Source organism: Cygnus olor, chromosome 4 (genome assembly GCF_009769625.2).
Source record: "Cygnus olor isolate bCygOlo1 chromosome 4, bCygOlo1.pri.v2, whole genome shotgun sequence".
Taxonomy (NCBI): Eukaryota; Metazoa; Chordata; class Aves; order Anseriformes; family Anatidae; genus Cygnus; species Cygnus olor.
In genome coordinates this window covers 53,678,329-53,697,071 of record NC_049172.1, presented here as the reverse complement: position 1 = coordinate 53,697,071, position 18,743 = coordinate 53,678,329, and the positions used below count along the sequence as shown (strand labels likewise).

The 18,743-nt window shown below is 41.7% G+C and overlaps 2 protein-coding genes across 3 annotated transcripts; one reads left to right on the top strand and one right to left on the bottom strand.

The window, feature by feature from the left end:
- Positions 1-125: 125 nt before the first annotated feature.
- On the bottom strand, positions 126-5,407 carry RPL9 (ribosomal protein L9). 2 transcript variants are annotated; one of them, XM_040556079.1, is made up of 8 exons: positions 5,320-5,407; positions 4,932-4,978; positions 4,741-4,856; positions 3,818-3,913; positions 3,367-3,499; positions 1,894-1,974; positions 1,363-1,480; positions 126-241 (listed from the first exon to the last, which is right to left on the bottom strand). In XM_040556079.1, the coding sequence occupies exons 2-7, from the start codon at positions 4,975-4,977 to the stop codon at positions 1,374-1,376; spliced, it is 579 nt and encodes a 192-aa protein (XP_040412013.1). In that variant the 5' UTR covers position 4,978; positions 5,320-5,407; the 3' UTR covers positions 126-241; positions 1,363-1,373. The 2 variants fall into 2 exon arrangements, with proteins under 2 accessions (XP_040412013.1, XP_040412012.1); XM_040556078.1 differs by lacking the exon at positions 5,320-5,407 and having other exon boundaries at positions 4,932-5,077.
- Positions 5,408-5,416: 9 nt separating this feature from the next.
- Positions 5,417-14,908, top strand: LIAS (lipoic acid synthetase). Its single transcript, XM_040556076.1, has 11 exons — positions 5,417-5,585; positions 5,709-5,881; positions 6,569-6,662; positions 7,363-7,443; positions 7,686-7,842; positions 8,775-8,832; positions 9,505-9,633; positions 10,801-10,946; positions 12,138-12,208; positions 13,008-13,119; positions 14,025-14,908. Exons 1-11 carry the CDS (start codon positions 5,499-5,501, stop codon positions 14,075-14,077), a joined length of 1,161 nt encoding a protein of 386 aa, XP_040412010.1. The 5' UTR covers positions 5,417-5,498; the 3' UTR covers positions 14,078-14,908.
- The last annotated feature ends 3,835 nt before the right edge of the window (positions 14,909-18,743 follow it).

The window sequence follows — 18,743 nt, the reverse complement described above, 5'->3', positions numbered from 1 at the left end:
GCTGCAAGCATGTACGCAGCATTAATCTATTTTGCATCACCCCGTGATAATCTGCTTCTCCCGAAGACAGACCTTGAGCAGGTTCACATCATCACTGTTTAGTTCTTAAAGAAGAGGCCAAGATATGAAATAGGTTTTATTTTATTAAACCTCTCATCTCGTTCAGTTTTTGTATCAGATGCTTCAATCCAGCACTTGCTGATACGCTGTCTCATGGTGGTTTGTTTCAAGATCTAGACAACTGTAAATAAAAAGTGAAAGAGCTTTTAGAAAGGCTTTAACATAGCAAATGTGAAATTGAACGTTTATATACACATGACAAGTTAATTGATCTGGTAGGTTTAAGGCAAGACAAAAATTAATAGCTCAAAAATGTACTTAAGTTTATGCAGAAAAGACTACTTGACAATGAGAAATGGTTCAAAATTGCTTAACAAAGGTAACAAGTCACCCTGTCTCTCAATAAACTCTGAACAGCACTAAAAATATTTTTTTCAGTAGCCTGTAAGCGCCTGGTATCTGGCTGCCACTAAGATTTAGTTTATGAAAGTCACTTCATGAGGATCCTGTTTCCTGCTCAGGTTCAGAAGCCACACAACATTTATTTTAAATACAACTCAGCCTGACTCATCCTACACAAGTATTTTGTACCACGTATGGAATCATATGTAGCTGAGATGTCTCGAACCACTCCACCAGTTAAAATTCTTAAATTAACCCCAAATCCTTGAACTCAACTTCAGTAGCAAATGTACATAGACAATGTTAAATAGTTGTCTTTGTTACACCGACCTTTGTCTACAAGAATTTACACACACTACACAGAAGACCCCTATACACAAATTAAGTGCTATCCACTTTTTCAAAATAAAGTCAGTGTCCAACCAGAAAGTCCTCTCTGTAAATAGCTGGAAACTGGTCTTTCATCCCAGGTCAGTTGGTTTTCAGTTCCCAATAGCTACCACAACTGGCATTCACAGCACAGAAATACAGCGCCTCAGTTAGATGTTTATCCCTACAGCAGTGTAAAGCCAAGTTATTAAGAAAAATTAAGAAATCTGGTAGAAGTTTTACAAGAAGCCTTATACCACTGCATCTCTACAGGCGACGTGGTTCAGCACTGCCTCACTGAGGCAGATGAGCCCTGTCAAGTCCCCCGCTCAGGTAACCATCTCTAGGTGTTTGCTTCTCAAGCACACTGCCTCACATCCCTGTTGTCCCAAGCTCCCACATTCCGAAAGTCATAGACTTTAAGAAGCAAGCTAAGGTGCCAGCCTTGTCCTCAGAAAGAACTTAGCACACCTGACAAACACAGCATAGTAACGTACAAAGTAACACCGGTCTCCCTAAGATGACACCAACCTGTTAGAGTTTTACTCATCTGCCTGCTGTACTGTTCCCTTCTCAGAGACGTAGATACCGTCCAAGAATTTCCTGATATCCTTGTTCTTGACCGTAGTGGCTTGCTGGATCAAGGCAGCTACGAACAAAGCAAGACCATTAGCACAAAACAAGAGGCCCAACCAAATAGCCTCTCCAGTATTTCAACTAATAAATAACACTGTCACTTGGAGAAGGGAAACAATAGCTTGAAAAACCGTCAGTTCTGATGAAGAAAGAATACATTTCACTGAGCCTAGCTTGGCAACTTTGGGCAGAGATGGTCTATTACTGCATACTTGTACATCTGAAAAGCTGAGGTTTTCCCTAAGCTTTAAAAAAGCGTAACTACCAATGAAAAGCAAATTACACTGACCAGATTTAAAAGAACAAACACACTGAACTGCCATTTACCTCAGTATTAGAGAAAAAGGAAAAGAAGTTTGCTAAACTGACATCTTCAGGTAAAAGTGACGGTGTCATTAAATCTCCCCCTGCGTTGACTTCACAAACCTGAGTTGGAGACCAATTCAATGTCATTTCCTTCAAGGATCAGCTCATCCTTCTGGGCCTGAGATACTGCACAGGAAACACCTACAGAAAGCAAAACACACAAACCATCTGTCAATGGTGAAGACAGCAAAGATGTATTCAGGACACAGCGCTTGTGTCCTACCACAATTCACGGATCCGGACAGTATTACTCTAGGTAATAACGAGCTTCAATGACTTAGTTAAAAAAGTCTCCCCAAAAGCTCTTCCAGGGCTGCCCTCTCTCAACAGTTCCAGCACACAAAGATTAGCTGCCTTCAATCCAGAACATGACCTGCGCCGAGTAATGTTCCTACTGAAGTGTTCCTGCATTACAGCATTAATCACCCCCACAGCACATACACTAGACATTTTGCCAGCACGACATTGTCAGCTAGGTGGTGCCATTTTCCACATTCTTACGCTCAGATAAAACTGGATTCACCCCGAGTAAGAGTCATCAGGAAAAACCCCACCCTCTGACACGTTCAGCAACATGTCACCAGACACACCGGAGGCATTCATGGGGGTAAGCACTACCACACTCAAGAACTTAACAGGAAACTTTCACTTGCAAGGAAAGTAACACAAGTAAGACTTCATAGCTCGATCTATTTAATGAATAGATGTTAAGCTAGCATTTTAACTAACACCTATCTTTAAAATAAAAGCCAATTTTTAAAGAAAGCAAGTAGTCAAATCAATATTCCACTGTAAATTGAAGTTGCAGCTACTGTAAATCACTCTACACTGTATCACATCAGACCAGCCTGGTGCTTTCATCTAAACCCAACCTAAAACACCATCTGTAACACCAATACCTTCACCAGCAGTGGAACTACCAAAAAAAAAGTTTCATCTGGGAAGTATCCCCTACAATCTTAGGGTAATTGTGTTTAAGAAACGTTTTGTCTCTTCCTTGTGGAACTTTAATAAGATCCATCAAACGCCTGCCCCGTCAGACACCTAGCTGAAACTCCAATTATGCAAAACTGGATAAGATGCAAATTACAATGTGTGCTACTGGCTAATCAAGATACTCAGAACACAGTAACGCTTTAAAGACCAAAAATATGAGGTACTGTAAAAATTAGTTCACATACTATGTTTGAAACAGAAACACCAATTTAAAATTGAGCACCAGCAGTTTAATGTCAATGAACACTGCCAAGATTGAACGATGATGAAATTAAACTGAGATCCTTGTAATTCCTATTGCAGTAACTAGCTTTAAGCTTTCTCCCTACTCAAGATTTATTAAAAGCAAGTTACAATCATTGTCAATTATAAATCTGAACAGTAGTAAACATATTGTAAGGTTCCATATATTCGGACAGACTGGAAAATGCTGCTTTGACAGTCATTTGCCATCTCCTGCCGTCTGTGGCAGCCCAAAGACAGTTTAGAAAGCCCTGTTACAAAATAGTTAAGTGCAACACCTGCAGTTGCGCTCACCTGGCCTCATGCGCACCCTGCGGATGTACTTCTCTCCCAAGAAGTTTCGGATTTCCACAAGTGAGCCGTTATCCTGGATAACTACGTTGATGGGGAAGTGAGCGTACACCGACCTCATCTTGTAACGAAAGCCCTGGGATAAAGGACATCGTTAAGATACTGAAATGAAAGCACATCCAAAAAAACCACAGGTGCATAATGCTTACTGGATACATTTAAAAACGAAATATACTGACGATAGTTTCCTAGTAAGGACAAGTTGCTAAGCCCAAGAAATATTCAAAGCTTATTGTTCAGGTTTTTCTCCACCTGCAGAACTTGTTTGACAGCAAGGGGGGGATAAAAGAAGCATACATGCACACTAACTCGAATACTGAAAAAAGCTTGCACTGAAGTAAAAGGCTATTGCAACAAAAACGACGCGGTTCTCCTACTTCAAAATACAACTTACCAGTGTAACACCCTTAATCATGTTCTGTACATGGCTGCAAATTGTGCGAACTGTTGCCAGCTCCTTCCTGTTACCCCACCACTTGTCAACACGCAGCTGGGTTAAGAAAAAAATAACAACACTTTCAGCTACATTTCAAAACCAAAACCAAACAATTTTGCGACAAACTAAGAGGGAGAAATTCAGGTTAACTACTAAAAGTGTAAAAGTATTGTTTGATGACTGTTAAATGCCCAACCAGCTCAAGTCTTATGCCCTAACACCCAACGCACAAAGTTTTTCTTCTTTTTGCCCCATTACCAACAAAAGTTCAGAGAAACTAGGACAGGTAGTGGTTATAAAGAAATTCTGACACCTTAGCTTACGAATGCGACAATATCCTTCCGAATAGCACACCAGTTGTTCTGGGGTCAGTCACCCATACGTAATCTATCAACTTCTTAATGATGCACTGCGTAAGGAGCCAATGTTTCTATGATCCAGCAGGTGCTTGTCAATAAGTTACTGAAGTCACCCACTCTTCCCCTCTTTTCTTAAATCCTTAAGACGACACAAAAGTATTTTGCACCTATTTGGAAAACACCAGCTCTCCCAATATAACTTGCCAATTCTAAAAACTTAAACGCACAGAATTAATTTTATCTAGTTTAAACAAGCCAGCTCAAAAAACAGCATACAACAGGCAACCCCTTCCCCAGTAGTTATAACTGCAGCTACAAAGGGAATCAACCAACAACTTCATTCCAAAACACGACAGAACTTCAGGACTGTCACGGAGCCTGAGTGGGTCAGTGCTCCACAACTCCATTTTCTTTCAGAAAATACAGAAATAAACGCTCAGTAATTTACTTGCAGCATGAAAGACCTGTTACGCGCCCCCACCTCCTCCCTAGGAGCATAAACCCCAACCGTGCAGCACTCACTTTCTTGCGTTTCTTCCCCAGCAGAGACAGCTCCACGTTGATGTGGTTAAAATCCCTCCGCAGGGTTCCCCGGGGCCCCTTCACAATGACGGTGCGGCCCTTCAGCGACACGCTGACTGCGAACCAAAGACAGACGCGCGTTAGCCGGCCGCGGGGCCGCTACCCGGGGGGCTTTCCGCACACAGCCGTACCTTTGTCGGGGATGTCAACGGTCTGGTTGCTGAGAATGGTCTTCATCCTACGGGCGACAACCAGAACGAGTTGGGAGCCTCGAAGACGAGCCCCTCGCCGCCCCCCTCCCCCCCCTCACGCCCCCCAAGCCCCCCAGTTACGGGCGCCGCCCCCCAAGCCCGGGCTAGGCCCCGGTGAGGCCTCCGCCGGGGGGGGGGGGGGGGTGAGGAGGCGCCATCGGGGCGGCTCCCGGCCCGCAGAGCCCCATCAGAGCGCCGCGATGGCGGCCGGCACCGCCCCGGGAATCTGCCCGCACCCCCCGCGGAGCGCTGCGGGGGCCACCCGCGGCGGATGGCGGCGGATGCGGGGCGGCCGCGGGGCGGATGACGGCCGCGGGCTCCCCCTCACCTGGCGGCGCGCGGGGCGGAAAGGGGCGGTGCGTGACGTCATCACGTACTTATACCCGCTCGGCCCCCTGACGTCATCATGGGGAGGCAGGCAGGAGGGAGCGAGGCTCGACGCGCCAACGGGAGCGGGCAGCCGAGCGCCGAGCGCATCGATCGGGGGGGAAGGGGGGGGCGGCCGCCATGTCGCTGCTGCCGCGGGGCGGCCGCTGCGGGACCGGCACCGCCGTGCTCAGCGCCCGGCGGCTGCTGCTGCGGCCCAGCGGACGGGTGAGGGGGGGAGCCTACCGAGGAATATTTAGTGTTATGGGCTTGGGTGGTTGTGAACTGGCGGTATTTATAACCAATACATTTATAAATCAATAAACTATGCTATTTCTTGTTTATTTTTAGGTGTCGGGGAGCCACGCGTGTAACCAGTACGGGACATCAGGTTCCCTGCCAGAGGAGAAGAAGAAATTTCTCCAAAATGGACCGGACTTACAGGACTTTGTCTCTGGAGATTTGGGGGACAAGAGTGCCTGGGCTGAGTATACAGGGAATTTAAAACGCCAGAAAGGCGAAAGGTAATGGTCATTTCGAGCAACTGTAGTTGCGCCCATGCAGTACCTCGCATGTTTAGTATGAACTACAGAACATATACAATGCACTGTCTTTAAATTATCTTGTCAAATTGCTTGCCAATTTGATTTTTGAAGAAAAAACACAGTATTAACTTTAAATACATACCGAAACATTAAGGCGTTGTGGTATTTTTCTCACTTGAGTGCTTGTGCCATACCCTGCATCAAATTATAAGTAGAGATCAATAGGTGAGTATAGGGAAGCGGTGAAAAAATATTACTGATATTGAAAAACAAACTAATGCAGAGTAGATTAAAAAATACTTAAAAATGCTTAAAATATGTTTCTAGTTAGAAGTTTGATCAGACTTTGTAATAGGTGTGCAATTTACACTGCCGTTAATTGATGCGATCTCCACTGCTGCACTCGTAAATCCCACCGGTACTGCTAACAGTTTTAAACCTTCCAATGACAACAAACTCCTACTTTTGAATATTGGGATGGTAATAAGCATGGAAGACAGAAGTCTGTTATGACTATGAGTGGTGTTAATATTGGTCACTGAGCTGTGTCAATATCCAAGGAACCTTTCCTCATTGTGATATGTGACAAGTTGATGTAGATCTAAGAAATTAGTGGAAACTTACGTAAATATTTTATTAATCCTGTTTGCTTGATTTCTTTTTCAGGCTGCGGCTTCCACCATGGCTGAAAACAAAGATTCCCATGGGAAAGAATTACAACAAACTAAAGAATACCTTGAGAAGTTTAAATCTTCACACGGTAAGTCTAGTACCAAACAAATTTTCCTGTAGAAATAAGGGATTTTTCTAATGATGCAGAGTTATTTTTTTGTGGAAGACAGGTAGAAATTATGTCTTGCATGGTCTTGCAAGCCCAAAGCTGGTCCTTTTTGACTGTGGTGAGTTTTACCCTTAATGAAAAAAAAATCCTATAGAGAATTTCATGTTTTTCTGCTATGATTTTAAATATTAGAGTTTACTGCTTGCGTCACCAATGAGGTCAGAAGATGCTACATGTGACTGTTTTTAATTGAAACAATTTCAGAGCTATATAATTGTTTTGTAAGAAAAGAAATTTTAGAAATACCCATTTCATTAAATATATATTCAAGATGATAAAGAGGGGTTGGTATGCATTGAGGGTTTTTTTTTTTCAGAGCAAGATCATGCTTTGATGTATCATAGATCTTGTGAATATTGAATCTTGTGCAATTGGTAAATTTAAAATATTAATGACGCTGTGCTAATTAATAAGGTAGTTACTTGTCTGAGGAATTTTTGGAGTTGTGGTAGAGGAAAGGAATGGAAATGGATGTAATGCACCAATGACTTTCTTTCTACCAATTCTGCTGCTTCAATAACAATGTGTGACTCTGTTAAATCTCATTTATCACAGAAGGACTTAGGTTTAGTTTGTAGGCTACTGTTGAAATACACGTTACAGGACTGTCTAACCTCAGGTATGTGAGGAAGCACGTTGTCCCAACATCGGAGAATGCTGGGGAGGTGGTGAATATGCTACAGCTACAGCTACTATTATGGTAAGCTATTACCTTTTTCATAAGTATTCTGTTGCTGTTTGAGCTGATTGTTGTATCTCTGACAATACGCTACAATCTCTACTACAGTGTTTTGGGTCTGTTATATGAAATCTATGGTATGTCACTGTCCTTACTGTTTTCCTTATTATTAGGATTTGTCTGATTTGACAAATGCAGCTGTTTCTCAGCTGAACAGTAGTGATGTGTGACGTGTAAATGTAGGAATGCCTTTCTTATTTCAGCTGATGGGTGACACGTGCACTAGAGGTTGCAGATTTTGCTCAGTAAAGACAGCAAAACATCCACCTCCATTGGATCCTGAGGAGCCTTACAACACAGCTAAAGCTATTGCTGAGTGGGGCTTGGATTACGTCGTATTGACATCTGTGGACAGAGACGGTTAGTACATTGTCATAACGTCTTCCAGTGTAAGTTCTCATATACGTTACATGGGGTAAAGACAGACCTTACTGCTCAGCACAGTTGTTGAGGATTCCTATTGTAAAGGAGTCAACAATCTAAACCTCCCCTGGTGCTACTTGAAGATGTTGCCTTGTGTTCTACCACTTGCCATCTGAGAAAGGAGACTGACACCCTCGCTAAAAACCGTCCTTTTAGGTAGTTGTAGAGAGCAACAAGGTCTAGACATTAAAAATATTACAATATTTTATTAAATATTCTATAACTACTTTTTTTGCGAAGTACAAACACAATGCACTGTTTTCTGTTACTTGATAAGCAAAAAAAAAAATCCACATTCATACAGAATAATATTACAGAACTTCCTCCCAACAGCTAAACCTGAATAAATTATTCTTAACAATACTGAAAGTTGCTTTTTTTCTATGGTTGTAGTAGCTCCTTTGTGGTGACACCACATAGGTGGGCAAAACTGTTGTGAAGACTCTTCAGTATACTTCAGTTGAAAGTCCAGTAGCTTCAAAGTAGCTTACAATAAACGAGCAATAATACTTAGTTGGAAATATTTATTTTTTGTAAGTCTGTTTGTCAGATCAAAACCATAAATGGTTCAAGTCATTTTTTGCTTAGGCCGACAGTGCACCCACAAAACCAAGTAAATTTAGAGTAAACATTCGAAGTCTGCCCTAAATGATCATATTTAGTCTGCGTGCAGAATGGGGCTTGGTAGAATACCTGTTATAAGCTTCAGGCATAAGCAGTAAGATAAGACCGGTGTTTCAGCTTTTGACCAAGAACTGCTGCTTTATTTGTTTGTATTTAAATGTGACTCGGCATTTTTTGTGGCACTGCTAATAAGTGAATACATTTCTTGAACAGAAAGCTTAACTGAGTAATTGAAATGCTTCTAGATATGCCTGATGGTGGAGCAGAACACTTTGCCAAGACAGTCTCTCATCTGAAAGAAAGGTATATTAATAATGTATTACTATTACTATTAAACCTTTAGAGAGTGGTATGGCATGTAGGTCAAAATTACCTTCAGTTGAATTATTTCATGGACCATACATACACAAAAGTCTGCCTTCAGCCTGCTTGTATACCCTTTTTCCCTGTTTTTCATCTTTCTGGTATAATGGTCCCAAAGTATGGCCTCAATTTTAATACATTTCCAATTCAGGTTTATTTAAAGCTAAACTCTGGATTATTTCTTTAACCATGTGTCAGGTCAGGAATATATCTCCTCTGTATATCAAAGCTACAATATTAAAATAATATTGAAAACCTTGTTAAGTTAACCTGCAACTGACAAAAAATCACGTACAGACAGTAAGTGTGATTGTTTAAGAGACTGCAAGAATGGCTTTTATATAATTTGACTTTCATTCTGTGTTAGCTCACATTGGTAAAATTGGAAATTAAACACATTGTTCTGTTTGAACTATAATATTATTAAAGAGCAATAATCCTTAGTATTTGCAGAAGTCTCTTGTTTTAGCAATGTATCCTGAATTAACTTTGCTTTGCTTATCAGCGCATTGTTGATTCAGGTTTTTTTGTTCTGTTTTTGCTGTATTGAGCTTTTTAGCAACAGTGATACAAATCCCATAGATTTGTTCATTTTCTGTCTCTATTTTTCAGGAATTCAAAAATTCTTGTAGAATGCCTAACTCCTGATTTTCGAGGGGACCTTAAAGCTGTGGAGAAAGTGGCATTGTCAGGACTAGATGTGTATGCCCACAATGTGGAAACCGTTCCAGAATTACAAAGGTAAGCAAAAGTAGTATGTATAAAGGGAAGTAGAAGATGGTATAAAAACAAAAGGGATTTTGTAAAAGGGATTCTTTGTGACAGAGAGAGTCAGAGCTAATTATTTAAATTATCATTAAGGCTTTGGCTGTCAGTTCTCTACATTCCATTCACGAGTGGTAGTGACACCCCAACGTTTTCCTGTCTTATATAACCTGCCAATGGAAAAAATGTTATGTATCCGTCTACCCTGGGGTTTTATATAGGCTTTTCAAGGGAAAGGATTGTCCTAAAAGTAAAAAAATTGTATTTTGTGAGGTACTCTATTTGCAAAACTTTCTCAATAGTAAGTTAAGTGTTTTTACCCAACTTTAGCCTACGCACAGGATTGTGTTTTGGAAGGAAGCATGCTTGCTTTGTTGGGTATGTTCATGTCAGTCTTTAGCATGTTGTTTTTCTGCAGTTGTAAGGGCATGTAAGGGCATCATCATCACACCTCGACATGAGAAAAACTTAGCTAAGACAGGAAAACTCTCTAAAACTAGACCAACGTGGGGTGTCAGACCTCATCCCTGACACGGCACAGGGACTAACGCCCAACCCCAGGCTGGGGAGGCTGCCAGAAGCGGCCAGCTGAGGAAGGAGCCGCAGAAGCGAACGAAGAAGCTCCCAGCCCCGCCGGGGGGCTCCTCACGGCCCCCGGTGCCCGGCGGGGAGCGCTGAGGAGCGGGGCCGGGCCGGGCGGCGAAATGGCGGGGGCCGGGCGCAGCTCCCGGCGTGCCCCGGGCGCGGCGGTGCCTCCCTGCCCGCCGCCCGCCGCCAGAGGGCGCCGGCCCCGCGCCGCGCTCCGGAGGCACCCGGGAGGTCCTGACGGGATCCGCCGCGACCCGACCCGGCCCGGCCCCGCAGCGCCCCGAGGGGCTCCGGAGGCACCGAGAAGCTCCGGGGTCGGCGAGAGGCACCGCCGTGCCCCCCCTCGCTGCTCCCTGCCTGCCCGCGGAGCCTCGTCCACAGCAGGGGGAGCGTCAGCAGCCGCCTGCAGGTGTGAGACCCCTGAGTGAAACCTCTGAACTCTCTCTTTTTCTTTGTAGAATTTAGCAGGATTAAGCTATCTCGGCATCTCTGAGTTACCTGCCTTCTTCCTCTCTCTTTTTCTTTTTTTTTCCCTTGTGCTGAAAATGTTAAAAGGAAGGTCCGCGACCCCCGAGCCAACTTTGAGCAATCCGTGCGCGTGCTGAAGCATGCTAAAAAGGTCCAGCCTGGGGTTATCTCAAAAACCTCCATCATGCTGGGGCTGGGCGAGACAGATGAACAGGTGTACGCAACAATGAAACGTGAGTTGGGGCTGAAATACGCGTTTGCATGTATGAACGTTATTACATTTGAAAACAGCTGTGAGCATCCTCACAAATCAGTTTCCTGGAGGAAAGGCTTTCAAGGCTTTGTGGGGAAAAAAATGTTTGGTTAAAAATGACCAAACTTCTGAAATATTTAGCTTCCATATGGCTGTCAGATTTTCAGAAACAATTTGACATGTAGATCCATTCCCTGTTGATTTCAGTGGCAGTTTATAACTAACTTTCTGTGACTATTTTAACATCCCTAATCCTTGCAGTAATCAAGCAGTGGGCTTGCAACATAGTTGCCTTAGTGCACATTTCTTTTTAGAAATATACGACATTATTGTTTAGTTTACTTTGGCTTACTTAGTTGTTAGAAAAAAGGCTATCCTTGGAGTTTTAGCATTTTTTTATGTGTTGGTTTCTGTTGTTTTTTTTCAATTTATTTTTAATAGGAGAAAAGTTCACAGTGGTAAGTGAATACAATGTACTTTTAAGAAGAAATTATTTAATTATATAACATTTATCCTATATCCAGCTGAAAGAATGTCTACCTGGTACTTTCTTTTGTGTACAATAACCCATAGTTACAATGCAGTGATATAGTCTATTTTTTCTACACCTATCCTACAGTCTGGACCATAAGGTTACAGTTCCTGATTTTCCCATCCTTCCTGCCTCATATTAGCAGACCACTTGCAAGTTTCTGCAGGCATCAAAACTAACATATAGCCTTAAGTGTGTAAAACTGTTAAAAGATGTTGACAACTTCCCTTGGATTTATATCTCTTCGGACAAGTATGCATAATTTCAGCATGAAGACTTTGAAACAGTGTAGAAGTGCCCAGTGTATGTGTGTGCATCCATTTTTTGTCAAACAAGGGCTCTGACCTAAAGATACAGTGAAAAGCAGTAAAATAAAAAAGAGTGTGTCATCTCTGCAGTGAGACAAGTGACTGCAGTGCAGAGTGATGATGTTCTCCCTGGCTCTGAGCTACATCAGGTCTTGCACGAGTGAGGATTGCAGAATGCAGTGCGTGGTTACTGCTCATGGAGACTGCGGGATGTAACCCCCACGAGATGCTGCGGGGTGACCCTGGTTCAGCCTTGCAAGTAGGGTGTTTCCCAGCTGCTGACAATCCCTTGTGATACTTTTGCCACTAATGAGGAATTTTCTTTTCACAGTATTGCGTGAAGCAGATGTAGATTGTTTGACCCTGGGACAATACATGCAACCAACAAAACGTCACCTAAAGGTAAACATGCCTTCAATTTACGGGCAGTGTTTTGGTCTTTACCTTGCAGTAAAGTTTCTTCTTTCTACAGTGGGATTTGATATGCATCCTTGACCATGGATGTTGGGAAAAATTTCCTTCTTCGCTGAACTTGATTTTCATGTTACGGGCCCCTTGCTAGAAATGACTTCAACTGTCTAATCCTTTCCGTCTCCTGCAGACTTCACGTTGCTATTTGCTACTGTTAGCTGGGGAGACAGCTGGAGCTGAGGCATGATTCTGCAAAACAAGAGCCTCAGTGTATGCCTCGAACGTAATGGCTCAAGCCAGCTCTCGTTCGCTGCCTCATAGGCTGTCCCGTACTGGTGCCACTTCAGCTGTGAAAATTACCATTTTCTCCTTCTGTAATCTGTCCAGAGCCAGGGTCTTTGTTCTGTTCCTGTGTTCCACTGAAATAACTGTTAGTGAAGAGATTTGTAGGACTATTGTGGGGCAGCTTTTTTTCTTTTTCTTTTTTTTTTTAATAAATTTGGACAAAAAAAGGATTGTGCAAAAGGACCATTCAAAAACAGAGTAAAGGAAATGATGAAGCAACAACTAGAAATTATATTCTAAACTTATCAGCTATATCTGAAAAGCGAATAAAATACATCCTTTGGGTGAAAAGCAGAGAGGAAAATAGTTTTCATGACTTGACTGTTGAAAGTTTTGGAACGTAACGTTTTGAACTTGAGATGTAACTGTTTCATGTCACTACGTGCTGTCTATATTTATTTCTTTTATATTAAGACCTGATCAAAATTAATTCTTTTTTACCTAGGTTGAGGAGTATATAACTCCTGAAAAATTTAAATACTGGGAAAAAGTAGGAAACGAGCTTGGATTCCATTACACAGCCAGTGGGCCTTTAGTGCGTTCCTCCTATAAAGCAGGTAAATTACTACAGAGTGTTAGATTATTTAGGACATGACTTTTTATATAACAATTAAAACTGTGAAGTAATAGGCAGCAAAGCTCACCTTAGCTCAAGGGCAACTTATCTAGTCATCCTTTGTTTTTTTATTATTTACACTTCCTGTCTTCTGTAGTTCATCTCAGTGCATCAGTGTGGCACTACCCGGTATTTGTACGATAGCTTAATGCGGGAGGCAGGATCCATTTAGAGGGGGCACCAGCTTCAAGATTTCCATTACATTCTGCCTCTTAAACACTTCAGGGTTTAAGGGGGCCCTTCGTGATACAATTTTGTTGCTGTTGGCAGAATTTATTTGCAGTGCCCTAGAAATAATTAGCTGCACTTATGGCAGTGCATTTTCTGACAAAGCACTGGGTAGTAAGTAGCAACTGATCTTACTGAACTGTTGTGCAGGTCCAACATCCTGCCTTTTCCTAAGGAGAGAGCAGGGAATAATCATCGTCCAGGGGCACCCTGCTTCTCAGACGATTTTAATGCCAATTCAAACAAGATTTATAGCAGGTTTCACTACAGGTTGCTGATACTTTATAAAATAGGAATTAATTTTTAATTAAATCAATTCACCTTGGCCTGGGTGAAAGCACAAAGCAGCAGAGCTTGTCCATAAAATTGGGCATGAAGAAAATCAGGATTTTTAGGGGGTGAGAGCTGTTGCTTGTTGGATTATGGGTTTGGGTTTTCTTACGTCCGTGCTGTACGTATTGAAAGCAGTGTTGTGTAGAATATAATTGCTACAGAATAGTGGTAAGAGCAATTATATTGTAGAATACAATACTCATTAAGTAAGAATGTGTATTCTTTTGGTTTATTTCATGGAAACATAAAAATCACTTGGTGTTTTTTTTTTCCCCCTTTGACTAGGTGAATTCTTCTTGAAGAACTTAGTAGAAAAAAGAAAGACAAAAGTCATCTGAAAATGAGAGCAAACCTATTTAAAGCAGTCAGTTTTAAGGATCCTTTTTTCAGCTCATAATTACACTCAGTTCCAGAAATACAGAAGACCAGATGGTGGAGGCATGAATAAGCTTACTCTCCTTCTAGAACACTTTACTCTCGCCAAAACACTTAACATTATTTTACCTAATTCCTCCTGGCAGTGCTACAACTACGTAGTACTTCTAGTGTTCAGTAACAAGTCAGGAGACAGAACTGCTTCTGAAAGAGCGAAGGAATTGAGGTGGAGGAAGTGTAAGCTGAAATAATCAGGTTTAAATAAACAGGTGTGATAGTACCATCAATATTGTTGCAATTAGATCCTTGTTACGATGCTAATAACGGGTAATTCAAAAGGTACCGATCTCTTGTTGTAGCTTACCATTATCATGCAGTGCAAGCTTGCAGGGACTCTGGGAAATAGAGAGGTGTATATGTCAAAGGACCACAGTAGGGCTACGGTTAGCCACACCAGAGGAAGTACTGTTAATGATCTTTCAAGAAGTGGTGTCTCTTATCTGCATCTTACAAAAATTACCTGTGCCCTTCTGATAGCTAATGCCCTTCATCTGTACAGAACTGTGGATGTTCCGTGCTGTGTTTGTACGCCATCGGTATTGTCTGAGCACTGAAGGGGAGAGTTCAAAAATACCCAGCCTAAGACTGGGGTGGTTTTGTTTAATTGGTCTGGTTACCTGCCCCTTGGAGGCTTGATCTGGCTGTTAAATCTGAACGCAGAGATGTGGATGAAATGTGGAATCTGTTATATATTGTACTAAGCTCAAGTGAAATTAAAGCATGGCTTATGGTATACTAGCAGTTGTAAACTTTTCTCTTTTCAGTCATGATAGCCTCTCCGTTGTCTGCTCTGAACATCATACAGAGTTTTTGAGTTGGTTTAAGCTTTTTTCTTCATGAAATTGTTTGGGAAACACGCCAGAAATAGGTTGTCTAGTTCCAAACCAACCTCGTTGAAGTAATCCTGTAGCTGGCTGCAGTACTTCTGTACGCTGCTGTTGTCTAGAGGAAGGAGAGTGGACACTCCACACAGCAAGATGTTAGAAGGATGACAGCTACTTAGCAAGTTAATAGAATAACAGAAACTTGGTATTGTCACAAACAACAACAGTCAAATTATACCACAGAGGCCAGGGGCGCACAATTAACTTGTCACGAAATTAACTAGAGCAGTATTAAAGCATTATGAATACAAACAGTCTTAAAGCAGTATTAATTAAACAGCATAATAGTAGTGTAAATTAGGGGGAGACATACCTGGGTCATAAAGAACGTAGTAATAGCTACATGTTGTAATGGCAAAAAATGTAAATTATAATAAACTGTCTGCCCATTAGTCTTGGAAAGACCAGGCACACTTTGAGCCTGGCCAGCTGAAACACACCAAATACCAAAGCAGGGGAAGGTTATCAACTCACTGTGGTAAGGAAATGGAATGCTCCCTCCCCAACACCAGGATACCCACACGTTTAACAGCTGCCAGCGTTTATTAGAGGTCCTACTATGAATAATGTTGTTGACTTGCCTATAGAGCAGATTTGTTGACTTGCCTATAGAGCAGATTTAAGAGAATTTCTGTTGCTTTTGCCAACTTACTACTCTTTCAGCATATTGACAGCAGAAAAATAGAAAAAGGAATTCTGAGCCACACAGTTATTTTAAAGCCAATAAGAGGACATTGCACAATAATTATCCGTGACTTTTTTTCTAGCGAGAGAAATAATGCTTCTCTAAACCCAGTAATGTTATTTCATGGTAGAAGTATTTTGTGAACTGCCCATGGGTGGTTCAGATGATCTCATGCTTTTACACAACTGTCTGACAGGAGGCACCAAGATACACAAGCTATATAAACTATTTTCTAATCACATTTTGCTATGGTTTCTACAGAAAGCAGATCCATTTTGACTTTATAAATGAGTATAAAAAACAGAAAAAATATAATTAGTCTTTGAGGACCTCTGACAATTTGTGCAATAGAACTGACTAGTCTTAAAATTCTTTTCCTAGGTGAGAAACTGGTTTTACAACCATCTTTCTTCCCTATTACCCATTTTTTCCTATAACTACATTTTTAAAGGCACCAGATATTCCAAGAACCCATGACTTTTCCAGTTTTGTTTCTGATGAAGTTTCATGGTTAGTGACATTTTCTTTCTGTATGTCAATCTCTTCCTTCTGTCAGTGTTTCACAAAACGGCCATAAAGTACTATAAAAACAATAATTTTCCTCACGAGCAGGAAAACAAACATTTTTGGGAATATGATCTCAAATTGACACAGATTCTTTAAGAGAATAGCTTTTTTTTTTTAACATTATATCAATCTACTACAATGTCTGAAGCATAATTAAATCTTATGCAGCTGACTAGAGAATTGCTGCATCTGTGACTTAGAGAGTCTCTAGGTTAAATAAACAAAGCAAGTGTTCATTTAAGAATAGTTTTAATTTTTCCCCCCCTACTTCATCAGCAAATAATATTGGTGCCCCACTTACATAAAAATTAAAGGGGTATGCTTTTTTACAACTTCTTATCAAAGATGATGTTCAACTTACAGTAAAAATTTCAGCTTGGAACAGGGAGGGGAAAAAAAGTAATGAAACCTGACACTATGCAATCATCAGTAACCTGTTATTCCCTGCATTGTTTTACAATTCATTTCAAACTCGTTGAGCAAGATTATAGAATACTATAAATTCACGATCACCTCCAACAGAAGAGCTTTAAGGGACTAAGAGAGGTATAAAGTTGTTAGCTGCTTTGAAAGTTCTCCTCTAACTACTAGCTTGATCAAAAATGTGTTTGTTCTATTCACTTGCAGTATTCTTGACTACCTCATTCCAGGAACCAGACTAGTTTTAGCTGGACTAAGAGACATATAGAAGAAAAAGCAGTACATCTTGTCTGGCACATGGATTTGTCTAAGTACACGTTGAGTAAGACCATGCATACGTGCAGTCCATATGCTGTTCATAGGCTTGCATTAAGCCACATTTGCTTCAGCTGTTACAGTCACGCTTTTGCAGTGGAAAGCCATATTAATGTTGGATTGTATTTTATTAAAAAAAAAAAAATCAAAAAACAGCACAGAAGTCTATTATTCATAGTATACAATTCTCATCAAGAGTTACATGCTCTAATATCCCATAAACACAGACTCAATCACATTAAGAACCACCTCTTCCATGCATTACTTGTGAGCACAAACTCTTCAAAGGAGGAATGCAAGTCATCTCCAACTCTATTTCCCTGGCAACCGTACTCTGAAGAGGATAACTGGTTATTCACAGTGCTGCAAAAGCTTCTGAACATGTTTCGTTTGGCACGTGGCAAGGTTCTCTTGCATATATGCAAGGTATTTGGTATCCTGAAGGCATGCCCCACCAGCTGTTCAAATTGCTAAACCTGACTCATCCCACAATCCTAGTGTCCCACTGAAAGAATGCAGCAGATGAAAAAAGTTGACTCAAGAAAGCAAGAGAAACACCAGTACCAGTCACCACCTAGTGATCTTCAGAAAACCATCTGCCACTCCCCAGTTAGAGTGGTCCAAGTATAACAAAATTTCCCAGTCTTTGTCATCTTGATGATTAGGACAAGTCACACTCCAGGCTTTGGCCAAGTCCTCAGGAAAAACAGAACAGGAATAGGCCCACTCCAGGTTCCTCGGTCTCCTTGGGAGTCTGTGAAAAGGCACTGGAAGCCTCAGGAGCCCTAATCAGCCTTACAGCTCTTGCATGGCCAACAGGAGAAACACTTCACAGAGGAAGTTTAAGTGTTTCATGTTGCTACTTCAAACTGACGAAGACAGGTCCAATAGAGAGGCCACTATTAGAGCTACGTGCAAGTTTTTGAATAGCATTCTGATTCTCTGTAGTCGCTACTCACCCATCCTGTTGAGTCCTGAAACAGTGTGCTGCTACCCTGCATATAGCTCAGGACAAGAGAGCACGCATGCTAACTGAAGTTGTGCTAGAGGCTGTTGGCAGTACCCTCTTAATCCCCAAGAAGTTACCAGCTTGCCCTCTGGTACTGCTGGGGGAAGCCCGGAAGGTGTCTGCCTGCACAGAGGTGTGATCTCCCCTTTGGATTACAGCTACACAGACCACAAGGGTACCACAGGGTTGTCCTTGCCCTCTGGGTGTTGTATGAAAGCAGCACTAATGATTCAGGAAGAAAAGATATCGGGATGGAAGATGATGGTTTGAGTGAGTTCAAGCCCCCATAATCTCCGCTCTCTGTGGCTATCTTATAACATATTCAAAGAAGAGTCTTGTGATACAGCAAAAAGCTCGAGGCGTATTTGCCCAAAGCATTGAACAATTGCTACTTAGCAAGTCCTCATCTAGAAGCCATTGAGGTACAGGATCTGAGGGCATCTGGCACAAGAATACAGCTATTGCAGCCAGAACAGATAACACTGCCTTGCATTGTCTCCTCAATTTGTTACATAAATTCCTTAAGTCTTCAAAGATCTGTCCTAAAGCTCACATTGTATCTGCATTGCTGTGGGTAAATGGTTCCAATAACAGCACTCGTTACCAAGTCGCTGATCTTGTGCTCCCAGTACAACTATTGGTATAGCATACTTGAAGGCACGTCTGTTGAATAAAACCAGAAGGTGTTC

Coding starts and splice junctions, on each gene's coding strand:
- LIAS (XM_040556076.1), top strand. CDS start 5,499: ATGTCGCTGCTGCCGCGGGGCGGCCGCTGCGGGACCGGCACCGCCGTG. Junction 7,843..8,774: donor GACATCTGTGGACAGAGACG/GTTAGTACATTG, acceptor AAATGCTTCTAG/ATATGCCTGATGGTGGAGCA. Junction 8,833..9,504: donor GTCTCTCATCTGAAAGAAAG/GTATATTAATAA, acceptor TCTATTTTTCAG/GAATTCAAAAATTCTTGTAG.
- RPL9 (XM_040556079.1), bottom strand. CDS start 4,977: ATGAAGACCATTCTCAGCAACCAGACCGTTGACATCCCCGACAAAG. Junction 4,857..4,931: donor CGTTGACATCCCCGACAAAG/GTACGGCTGTGT, acceptor TTTGGTTCGCAG/TCAGCGTGTCGCTGAAGGGC. Junction 3,914..4,740: donor TGGGGAAGAAACGCAAGAAA/GTGAGTGCTGCA, acceptor TTCTTAACCCAG/CTGCGTGTTGACAAGTGGTG.